Source organism: Lissotriton vulgaris, unplaced genomic scaffold, assembly GCF_964263255.1.
Source record: "Lissotriton vulgaris unplaced genomic scaffold, aLisVul1.2 SCAFFOLD_683, whole genome shotgun sequence".
Lineage (NCBI taxonomy): Eukaryota > Metazoa > Chordata > Amphibia > Caudata > Salamandridae > Lissotriton > Lissotriton vulgaris.
In genome coordinates this window covers 107,756-120,152 of record NW_028251994.1, presented here as the reverse complement: position 1 = coordinate 120,152, position 12,397 = coordinate 107,756, and the positions used below count along the sequence as shown (strand labels likewise).

The window sequence follows — 12,397 nt, the reverse complement described above, 5'->3', positions numbered from 1 at the left end:
GCTATCAGGTAGCTCCAGCGGGCTTTGGCCAAATAGCTAGGTCTCAATGGGAAACATTTAAATAACATGGGGGGCAAAATAACCGGAGCGTAGAGGGGAGGGAACAGGGCAGGTGAGAAAGGGAGGATAGGGGAAAAGAAAACAAGGAGAGACGAAAAGAAATCTGTCTAAAGGCCGACTGGGTAGGTGACGACCAAGGAGGGAATCCACAGCCTATCTCCCCTATAGCTAAACCAGGTAGCTCCATCGGGCATCAGACAAAATAGTTCAGTCTCAATACATTGAGAGAGGAGAGAGGTAGAGATATAAATAGAGGGAGGAAGCGGGAAGAGACGACAAGAGAGACAAAAGGAAGTCTGGCTAAAGACCGACTGGGTAGGTGACGTCCCAGGAGGGAAACCCCGACCTGTCTCCCCTATAGCTAAACCAGGTAGCTCCATCGGGCATCAGACAAAAAAGCTAGCTCTCAAATGACGCGGGAAATTCACAGGTAAACGCTCTCTTTTCCAGTGTCGCCAAGCGATGGAGTATATCGTTTAGCTTATGTTCCGCTGTTACCACCGCAGGCTTGAGTTCCTGGAGCAGTAGCTCATTTTCTTTCACCCTATCTGTTAACTTGGCGTGATCCACCCTCAAGAGGCCCAGTCCCTTGGCGACCTGTGCAATATCTTGATGTAAGGACTCCTCTGTTGCTGTGATAGCCTCTAGAATTCCATCCAACCTTTTATTCAGTCTCTGCTCCTGCGCCGAACCCTCTAGGTCAGTTTGAGCCTTGCGGTCTGTCTCCGGTCCTTTCGCCTGATCCTGCCCCTGTTTCACTTTCAGGTCTCGGCCATTCGCGGCCATCTTGATCACCAAAATCACTGTTTTCTGTATGTCTCCAGACGGGTCGCCTGTCCTTCTTTCGATTGCCAGAGCGGTATTCCTCCGAGGTTATGTTTGCGACAAACTTGTCCACTCTTTGATTTGCAGTTACCACTACCGGAGGTGGAATTGCCCGCAAGCCACTGCGTCTCCCCCCACTCCACCTTCGGAAGGGCAATCACCCGGCAGTCGTCCGGTGTGCCCGTATGTCAGGCCGTCTCCCTTACTTCGTATGCTGTTCCTCGCTCCGGTCCTGGCCTCTCCGCCCCAGCGCGCTGTTTGCCGTTGGGACCTAGCAGTGGGTCGAGATGACCTTCCCGGCGTCCTCAAGTCGGGGGCTCCACTTCCGCTTACAAAATGTCTGTCCTTGATCAGATGTGACCTCTGTCGGTGGGACAGCGAGCACAGCCAGATATGTCACCACCTCACTCCAGCAGGGAGGCAATGGCTCGCGAGCCTTCTCTTGTCTGGTAGGCCCCTTCAGTGTGTTCTCCTCACCCCCCAGATGCAATGTTCGAATGGGCCCCTTACCGTTGCACTGTAATTGCTATGCAACTGCGGGAGATCCAATTAGGCGTGCCAGCACCTGTAATTAGATGTTCACCTCCGTTCAGGGAGCCGCTCCGTGTTGTTCCCGGGCGCCGTCCCCCTCCTTCAGTCCGGGTGCCTGCGATTTCAATGGTCCAACTGTGCCACGCCGGAGAGTCGTTGCCGGTCGCGTTATTGGGCGCCAGCCCGTGTCACTGCGCTCTTCGGGGGTGGTTCCCTCAGCGCCTCCCCTCTATTCAAGTTTATAGTCAACCCCGCGGGTCACTGCGCTGCACAGGGGCACGAGGATTTAACGGGGCCTCAGCGCTGTGTTACCGGTCGCCATGGGTTGTGACCGGCGGCTCCAGACGATCCCGCACCTGCGCAGGCCCAGGGTCGGCGCTCCTTCTCGCAACCCCGCTTCAGCTTTCCGCTGTCCGGCCCTCCTCACTAGCGGCCGCCTCAACTCGGATAAGGAGGTCCTCCCCACACGGCCGCCATCACAGGCATCAGGCGTCACACCAGCGATCGTCGTCCTTTGAGGTTACGGGAGGTTCCACTCTTCCCTAGCCTCGGGTGTTGTCCTTTACTGGGCGTATTCCCTCCTCCGCTCGCCTCTCCAGCCGCTGGCCACTGTTTTTATCCCCTCATATCGCTTCGCCTCTCTGCTTTCATTTTCCCCGGCTCGGGACTGCCGCCAGTTTGCCCATAGACCGCTGCACCGAAATCGGCTCTCCATACGCCATTTGAGTCTCCGCTTCTTCAAAAGTGTGCTCTAGATTCGCCCCCGGTGCTTCGATCAGAGTGCCAGCGCCGCAGGCGACCCCTAGGCGAGGCTTATCAGGAGAATTGCGGGATCAGGCGCGGAGCTACGAGCTCGCGCCGCCATCCCCATCGGCGTCCAAGCCACACCCCTATGTGAGATGCTCCTCTGTGTGTTGATGATTGTGGCTTGAGATGGTGCAAAGTGCTCTTATGTGTGGCTCTGTTCGGTGTTCCAGTCTGCTCGGATGTGTTGGCCATAGTTGAAGCGATGTTCTCTTCTCTGTGGAGATGGTGTGGTCTTTTAATGGTGTAGGTGATTTTATATGTGGAGGTAGTTGATAGGTGATGGGATGTGCTCTTCTATATGCAAGGTTCTGTGGTGGAAAGTGATATGAGTTTCTCATCTGTGTACATGGGGTTATGGTCTCCTATATGGGTTCCCTTCCCTTATGTGCAAAGACAGTTGTGGTTCAAAGGTGATGGATGATGCTCTTATGTTTGTGATTGACAGTGGGGATGAAGTGTTCTTATGTGTGCAGGTGTCTGAAGTCTTTAAATGAGTCTGTCCTTTCTCTGTTTTCAGGTAGGTGGGTGCCATAGGTGATGTAACTCGTGTGCGCATGTTAAACAAAAAACAAAAAAGGAGATTCAAAGATCCTGCCAGACAGCTAAGCATTTTAGTTTTTCTGAAGAGAGTTTAGCAAAAATGATTACATTGTAAATGTTCTGCCCCTAGAGCTTGTCAAAGTGGGTAATCAGCACCAAAATCCATGGCCACAATGGTAATCTACGAGATTTCATGTATCAAAAGGCATTTGCAGGCTTCAACATCGTGTGATAACAATCGAGTCTTAAAGGCCTATTGGATTTAACATATACTCTTCTTAATAAATGCATCAAGCCTGCTGCCTGTTGGAACGTTCTTACTAAATAGGTCAGACCTATGGCATCTAATTTTTCCCAGTGAATCAAAGAGGTCTATGGCTTTTATCATTGGCGAGGCAACCACCAGGTATACTATAATAAAAGTACAAAATTACATTTGTAAAAAATAAAACACGTCGCGTGAAGAAGCCTAATATCCAACTATGTTTAATGCAAAATAGCAAGCATCAGAGCAAAAGATCAAGGACAATTGTCATTTTAACTCGCCAGGTCTCTCGCTAGAAATGGTCAGTTGGAGCAAAGTGCTAAAACTCCTAAAAATGAAAACAGTATATATATATATATATATATATATATATATATATATATATATATATATATATATATATGTATGTATGTATATATGTGTATGTATGTATGTATATATGTATATTACACACACACGCAGGAATCCCTTCGGAATGAGGCCACAGAGAGCACAAATTAGTTCAACCGTTTAATGTCAGCATGCTGGCAACAGGCACCACGGAGTCCGTACCTCGCAGACTTCAAACGCCAGACGCGTTTTGGGAATGAAAATCCCTTCTTCAATGGCGAAAACTTCAAAAGAAAAAGATTAGCGCGGCTGCTGGTGCACCTTAAATCTTCAACACCTGCCCTCGTGGGTGTGGCCAGGACTGAGGCCTCTTGGATGTTGTAGTGCGTTGCGTGTTATTCCCCAAGTGGGCGCGCTAATCCATTTCAAATTGATGGCGTTTGAAGTTTGAGGTACGGGCTCCGTGGTGCCAGTTGCCAGCATGCTGACATTAAACAGTTGAAATAATCCTTGCTCTCTGTGGCCTCATTCTGAAGGGATTCCTGCGTGTGTGTATAATGTGTATATATATATATATATATATATATATATATATATATATATATATATATATATATATATATATATATATATATATATATATATATATATATATATATATATATAATATGTGTGTATATATGTATATGTGTGTATATATGTATATGTATATATGTATATGTTTTTTCTCAATGCAAGTCAATGTAGCTTAATCATGTGACCAGAATGTGTTACTCTCAGCTAAAGCTTATGTAACAAGCAGGTCGAAGGGCCTTCTCTCTGAAGAAGTGCTGAATGATGTCCTTGAAAAGAAGATCTTGTATATACACTCCATACTAGATTCATTATTCTCCATAGAGCCGTCTTCCACTTGCTACATTTAAAAGTGAGGTTGTACTGCTAGGAAATGTGCCAAGGTACCACCGTGAGCCCTGTGTTTTAAGGGCCCACTAGAGTCGCATAAATTCACAAATCTCTTCAATGCCACAAGAACCTTTAAACAACTACGAGAGGACATTTGTATTTGACTAAAATTGTTAACACATTCTGGGATACATGAATGATTGCTAACACTGTATTACATAGGTGTATATGAACATGATACAAGATACAGGCTGGACTTATGTTGTCACACAGATGTTAAAACAATATAAAGTCCCTCCTTAGAAGGCCTACCAAGGATTATCATGGTGCATATCTTCTATGCCCAAGGAATGTTCATTTGGGCCTCCAACACCAATAGCCTTGCCTACACCAGTAATCTTGTGAGATTCCATGTAACAAAATGCCTTCCTACAGGTTTTGGCACAGTGTTATAATTCACCATTAAAATCCTTTTCCCTTTAAAACATATTTTTACAATAAATAAGCCAGTCCTGCTTGCGTTGTTATACATTTTCTTAACACATAGACCAAGTTTATGGAATTTGACATAACGTTTCCCAATCTTCCAATATTACAATAACCAGGGTGGCATATATATATTACATACATGTCTAATAGGTACAACATTTCTCTTGGCAAAACAATATAAAACCTCTTTCAAAAGGCCTAACATGGATTATCATAGTGAAAATGTTCTACCCTAGAGGTTTGTCAGAGGGGTGACTAGCAGCAAAATCCTTGACTACTATGGTAATCAGTGTGATTTCAAGTAACCAATACCAGTCCATTGCCTGTGTGATGGCAATACTTTGTTAAATTCTTATTGGCTTTGCAGGTATTTTACACAATAAATAAGCCAGACCTGCTGCGTTTGTCATAACATTCCGTAATATACAAATTGGGCCCTTGGCATTGGACAGAATGGCAACCATCGGGCATACAGCCATAAAATTACAAATTAACACAAAAATATTGTTGGCAAAGCAAAATATGGTCTTTCTTAAGAAGGTCTGTCAAGGATGCTCACAGTGTAAATACCAAAGTAACCAATACCAAAACATTTACTTACTGTGGTAAACTGTGAAATTCCATGTAACACAATACCTCTTTGCAGCTTTTAAAACAGACTAATGTCAATCGATTCTTGAATGCATATTGACTTTTATGTATGGCTTTCACAACATATACATCAGGCCTGCTGCCTGTGTGATAACTTTCCTAATAAGCAGGTTAAGCCTATCCCATTGACCATTGGCTGGTCACCATAACCAACTTAGATCTGCTGTGATGAGCATACGCTTTCCCACAAGTTACAACATTCCAAAGCAAGCACTTTTTTCAGTGGAAGCACACTACTTTTTGGCCAATCAACTGTTGTACTCGTTAAAATGAACACGTGGGCAAGGCCTGAACCACTTTCTCAGTAAATCATCTAAATGTTTTTTTTTCTTTTAATCACAAAAGTTCAGGCCAGCCCTAAAAAAGGAAACCAATGAAGTAATGCCTACTGGTGCCATCGCCAAAATAACGAGAAACATTGGTAAAGCAAACAACACCAAAAATCATTGTTGAATCCATATATTATGTTTAAGGAGTACATTGAAGAAATCCTGGTGCTGAAGTGTGTGTGTGTATATATTTAAATATAATGTGTGCGTGTGTGTGTGTGTATATATATATTACCTACTGGCGATTGCCAGTAGGTAGTTGTAGATAGGACCTTGTTTCTATTAAAAAAGCGTTTAGTCTTTTACCATTATCTTTGGCGCTGTTTGACGAATCTTCGCAAAATTTTCTAAACTAATGGTTCACTCATGTCAGCTCCTGTCTTTCAATGTTTCAGGGTGATTCGTCAAGCAGGGACCGAGGAAAAAAGGGGGTCCCAAAATGCGTTTTCCCTATGTTATTTTCCATAGGAATTTTGAAACCGGCTACAGCCTGAACTGTTGAACGGAATTACACGAAATTTGGCAAAAAGGTAGGCCTTGGGAGAAGTGTGGCTCAATGATTAGAGCGGCAGACCCTGATGCAGAGGTCTAGCCCGGGACTAGGGTTCAATTCCCCACCTCGGCGGGTCTTGGGCTCAAAAATTCCACGGACCTGATAATTCTCACCTCAGTGCCTATTCCAATCATCGAGTCCCACTCTGCAACTCTGGGCAATAGCTTGCTTAATCTCCACAACAGCCCCCACAACGCTAAGGATGCCTGGCCTCCACCTTGGGGGTGCCCAGGAGTGGACGCCTCACAGGGAAAGTCAGGATGGGTTCCACAGCGGTATTCGTACAAGCGCCTTGAGACCCTTGCGGCTGAGTAGTGCGCTATACAAGTATCAATTTACAATTTACATTTGGTCTAGAAAGTGTGCTTTTTAAAAAAATGGTGTAAATCCGTTTAGTTGCTGAGAAATAAAAAGAAAATGTATATATCTGAGCATCAAAGAGGAGTCACGACTCCTCCCTTAGCACGAGCTGACTTATGATTGGCTGCCAACATTCCAAACCAGAATGTGTTGGCAGCCATCTTGTGACTCTGTAACCGAGTCACAAGAAAACAGTTAAAAACATTAAAAAAAACAAGAAAAGCGGGCAGGGTAGAAACACCCTGACCCGCTAGGCCTACTCAGGGGGTCCCACAAGGACCCCCAGGGCCAAAAAAAGCATTCTTTCCCCAAAAAATCAGCCGAATTCGAGCTAACTGCGCAAATCCGGCTGAGGAAAAAAAAAAATGAAGCGCGTGCTTCCGGGTTGTTATTGTTAAGCCCCCGGGTGGACCAGGTCCCGGGGGCATTGGGGAATTATATAGCGGGGGCCCCCCCAATCCCTGGGGGCCGCCACCTCCCCGGGGCTTCGATTAAATTAGGGTGGGGGGCCTCGCGGGCCCCCACAAGCCCTGGGGACTACCACCTCCCTGGGACTTTGAAAATAATTAGTGTGGGTGGGCTCGAGCCCCCTTACACTGCCTTGGAGACCACTACCTCCCCGGGGCACTGTTTATTTAAATACGGGTGTCCGTTACTGACCCCCGGGCCGTGGGGACCACCACCAGGGCTATCTTCACCCCCTCCTGGAGCCCTTGTAGGCCCTGGGGACCCCCAACCTCCCAGGGCTGGCTCCTGCAATGTCTGGGGGTGCCCACCCGAGGAAATTGCCGTTGCTATGACAGGGCGGGAGCCAAGCTCCCGTCCTATCCTAGCAAACCCTGCTTTGCTTTTTGGGAGTGAGAGAAGAAAACCTGCTCTCGCTTCCATGAAGCAAAGCAGATTGCTTTTGGCAAGGGGAGCTGCATGTCAGCAGCTCCCCTTGCTGAAAAGCAATGGCGGCTCCCGCAGGAGGTGGGGAGCCTGCTTCCTGCGGGAGCCAGCTGGGACCGCGGGGGCATTGGGCCCCCATGGTTCCCAATGCTAAGGGCCTGCCCCGGGGGCTGGGATACCCGGGGCCAGAAGTGGCCTGGGAGGGGGGGCCACATGGCTTCCCTCCCTTTAAAAAAAAATGTCTGGGCCCGCGTGGCCCCCGCCTCAAATAAAAATAATGAAAATAATGGCCAAGCCCCGGGAATGGGGTCCCCGGGCCAATAGTGGCCCAGGGAAGGGGGGTAGTTAAAAAAAAAATGTGTTAAAAAGCCAAAGGCCGGCCCCGGGAGATGTGGTCCCTGGGGCCATAATTGGCCTTAGGAGGGGGGCCTCTCGGCCCCCACCAAATTAATTAAATAAAAAAAACAAGTCTGGCCATGCCCCCGGGGGATGGAGGGCCGAACGCCCCTTCCCGTTTTTTTTGTGCAGTCCCTGCGGGATGGGGTCCAGAGGGCCCAAAACAGATTGAAAGAAGGGGGGCAACACAAAAGAAATTATATTTTTTTTTAAGCTGGCATCTTGCCGGAGGCCCTGCCCCCCTCCCTGCACCACTCTGCAAACTCACTCCTTAGCACGTTCTAAGTTGGAGAATTAAGTCACCTTGAATACTGAGGGTCACTGGGGGCCAACTAGCCCACCAGATACCTCCAGTAAGTGCCACACAGCTGGATTGCTGAGAAGTGGTCCGAGGCCACTCTGCAAACGCTCCTCTTGGTGCACTGCTGGTGGGGCGAGGACTAAAGTGGGTTTCGTCCCCCAAATAGCAGTGCGCCAGGAGGCATGTTTGCAGAGTGGTGTAAAGAAGAGAGCGTGGCCTCGGACCACTCTCAGCAATCCAGCTGTGTGGGACTAACTGGAGATACCTGATGGGCCAGTTGGCCCCCAGGGACCCTCAATATTCAAGGTGACTTAATTCCCCAACTTCGAAAGCGCCAGGAGGGGCATTTCTCAGAGTGATGGAGAAAGGGGGTGTGGCCTGTGTCCAGTTTTCAGCAATCTCACTATCTGGGAAATACTGGAGGTATCGGGTAGGCTAGTTGGCCCCTAAGGACCCCCAGCAACAAAGGGGACTTTAATCTCCATCCAAGAGAGAGCAAGGAAGTGCGTTTGCAGAGTGGTGGTGAAAGGGGGCGTGGCCTGCTAGGACAATTTAGCAATCCTGCTGTGTGGGACTTACTGGAGGTAATAGGAGAAGTAGTTGGCCCCCAAGGATGTCCTTGGGGGCCAACTACCCCTCTTGTTACCTCCAGTAAGTCCCACACAGTGGGATTGCTAAGACGACTTCGGAGGCCATGCTCCCCTTTCTCCACCACTCTGCAAAGGCACCTACTGGCAGACTACGGGATGGGGGGATGAAGTCCAATTTACTCCTGAGGGACAAGAAGCCCTCCTGGTACCTCCTGTAAGTCCTATACAGGGAAATTTCTGAGCGCTAGTCGGAGGCCCAATACCCTTTCTCCACCACTCTGCAAATGCAACTACTAGTTAAAGAAGGGTTTGCAATCTAATAGGTTTCGCACTTGCAAGGGTTAGAGTTATTGGTAATGTAAACGTAAATGTTTTTCAATAATGTTTTTTGGAGTAGAGTGGATGTACGTTGTGTGTAGTGGAATTATGTGGTAAGTTGTGCAGTGAAATTATGTGGATGGAAAGTATGTGGTATTTATTTATAGGAATTATGTAGAGTGGGATTATGTGTTATGGAGAGTAATTATGTGGTATGGTAGTCTGTGGTGGAGTGGTAACCTCAGGTTTAGTCTTCTTCATTTCCATAGAAGCTAAACTCTGAACTCAATGAGACAAAAAAAAGGAATCACTGAAGAGCACTTCTGGACCTAGTCAGAGGTTTGAGCAAGGCCACTGGAATTATACGACTGTTTGGCTGCACAAACTTTTGCACAGTTGTGCATTTTCTGCATTGGCCACATAATTAATCATCTGCTGCCTAATCTGCAGATTTGAACAAAAAAAGCCTTGTTTCTAGCTCAAATGGATCAACCCTTACCAAAAATGCAGCATCAAGTGTTACAGCGTGGTGGACCGTCCTTTGTAAACCTAGGTGGGTGTTATAATGGTACTAATGGTGTGCAAGCTACTTTTGCTTCTATATGCGCCTCTTTTGCCTCTCTGCATTTCTGTTACTTCTTCCTGCCCCTTTCTTTCTTTTTCTGCACTTCTCTTGCCTCTTTCTGCACATCTCTTCTATTTTCTGCACCCCTCTTGCCTCTTTCTCCACCCCTCTTCCCCCTTTCTGCATGTTTGTTGCTTCTTTCTGCACTTCTCTTGCCTCTTTCTCTACCCCTCTTCCTTCATCTTTGTTGCTTTTTTCTGCACTTATCTTGTGTTTTTCTGTACTTCTTGTGCTTCTTTCTGCACCCCTGGTGCCTCTTTCTGCATCCCTCTTCTCTTTCTGCACTCCTCTTGCCTCCTTCTGCACCTCTGTTCCTTCTTTCTGCACGTCTTTTGTTACTTTCTGCACCTCTCTTGCTTCTTTCTCACCTCTCTTGTTTCTTTCTCCCCTCTCTTGTTTCTTTCTCCACCCCTCTTCCCTCATTCTGCACTTCTGTTGCTTCTTTCTGCACCTCTCTTGCTTCTTTATGCACCCCTCTTGACTCTTTCTGCACCCTTCGTCCCTCTTGTTGCACCCCTCGTACCTTTCTGCACACCTGTTCCATCTTTCTGCACTCCTGCTGCCTCTTTCTGAACCTCTGTTCCTTCTTTCTGCACCTATCTTGCTTTTTTCTGTATCCCTCTTGCCTCTTTCTCCACCCCACTTCCCCCTTTCTGCCTCTCTGATGCTTCTTTCTGCACTTCTTGTGCTTCTTTCTGCACCCCTTGTGCCTCTTTCGGCACTCCTCTTGCCTCTTTCAGCACCTCTGTTGCTTCTCTCTGCACTTCTCTGGCTTCTTTCTGCATCCCTCTTTCTGTACCCCTTTTGACTCTTTGTGTACCTCTCCTGCTCTTCCTGCACCTCTCTTGCCATTTTTCTGCAGTTCTCTTGCCTCTTTCTGCACCTCTTTTGATTCTTTCTGCACTCTTCTTGCCTCTTTCCATACCCCTCTTGCCTCTTTCTGCACCTCTGTCACTTCTTTCTGAACTTATCTTACTTCTTTCTGCACTTCTGTTGCCTCTTTCTGTACCTCACTTGCTTCTTTCTGCACCCCTCTTGCCTCTTTCTGCACCCCTCCTCCCTCTTTCTGCACCTCTCTTGCCTCTTTCTGCACCTCTGTTCTTTCTTCACTACTTTTCTTTCTGCACCCTTGTGTCTCTTTCTGCATCCCTTGTGCCTCTTTCTGCACACCTTGGGCCTCTTTCTGCACCCTCTTCTCTTTCTGCACTCCTCTTGCCTCTTTCTGCACCTCTGTTCCTTGTTTCTCCACTTCTTTTGTTTCTTTCTGCTCCCCTCTTGCTTCTCTGCTTCCCTCTTGCCTCTTTTTCCAACCCACTTCCCTCTTTCTGTCTTTGTTGCTTCTTTCTGTTCTTTTCTCACCTCTTTTTCCACCCCTCATCCATCTTTCTGCACCTCTCTTGCTTCTTTCTGCACCTCTGTCCCTTCTTTCGGAATCACTTTGATATCATGAGATGTCATCAATGATGTCACTGACCATGTCATGAATGATGTAATATGTGATGTTATCAGCAGTGCATTGCGGGGGCATGAGTTATAGTTAGGTCAACCAACTATAACAGCCAAATTTCTCTGGTTTTGCACTAGTGAAATGTCCAACTAACTATAACGTCCCTGAAACCTGTTTTTTTCAGTGAATATATATGTGTTCAAAGGCAGTATGCCGTAATTCACAGTAAGAGGACCCAATAGCTCAAAATTGGTCTGAGTCATTTCTCCATGCTGTATGGATGAAGTCACCTAACCAAAAGCCCCTCTTTGTGCTATGCATACACACACACACACTTTCTCTCAAAAAGATCTCAGCGAATAAAGGTGTTTCTAGGCCAGACCTAAGTACCTGTCCATCATGCATGTATTGATATTGCCTACAGGCCCATTCAGGCAGCCGAAGGTCTATTACTATCTATACAAATGCGTGTTATAAGGATGATGGGCAGGAGGCCAGGTATACATCTTTTGCTTTTTTTGTTTTAGATTTCCACTTCTCTAAAGAAAGGGCAAGTCAGTCCAACCGAGGTGTGTCAGAGGTGCCTCGCCTTCATTAAAACAGCCAAGTGTCTTAATGCCTACATCACAGTGACGGAAGAGACCGCTTTGAAGCAGGCGAAGGAGGCAGACAAGAGGTATAGGAGAGGTACATTTCCGTAGATTACTCTAGTTATCTTCAGCGTGAATTGTTGTGCTGCCTAAGTTTGTATTTTAAGCTTATGTACTTTTTTGAAAAGGATCAACTACTTTCCTTGCTTACGAAAAGTATAAAGGTGTTGCCAAATGATGAACAAAGAAATTTTATCTGCTCACAAATCACCCTGTCAGGCAAGGTGAAGGCGGTTCCTATACCCCGGCATCAGGCGCTTCTTTGATGGGTGCGTAGCCCTCGCGGTCGAACCACACCGTAACTCAATATCCACAACGGAAGTAATAGGGCCGCACACCAGCAGGGTTTAAATCACAAAGTTAATTTTATTCTTCAAGTTTCAATATATGGCCAAATACAGCATAACAAAAGCCCACACGTTACGGTATATCACAATACCTTGTTCATTATATATATATATAATATTATACTAATATTATATAAAACCATTTGTTTATTCTCCTATGTGGAGTTAGGCTGTTTTTAAGTGGTTTTT

General features: G+C 46.6%; 1 protein-coding gene across 3 annotated transcripts in view; it reads left to right on the top strand.

The window, feature by feature from the left end:
* QRSL1 (glutaminyl-tRNA amidotransferase subunit QRSL1) overlaps window positions 1–12,397 on the top strand; it is a 197,787-nt gene that overhangs the window by 80,240 nt on the left and 105,150 nt on the right. Inside the window, exon 2 of one of the 3 annotated variants that reach the window (XM_086950965.1) lies at window positions 11,739–11,898. The exons of 1 other annotated variant lie outside the window; for it this stretch is intronic. In XM_086950965.1, coding sequence (XP_086807091.1) covers window positions 11,739–11,898 — 160 coding nt within the window. The remainder of the gene's footprint in view (window positions 1–11,738; window positions 11,899–12,397) is intronic. One more of the 3 variants, XM_086950966.1, reaches the window with a different exon arrangement.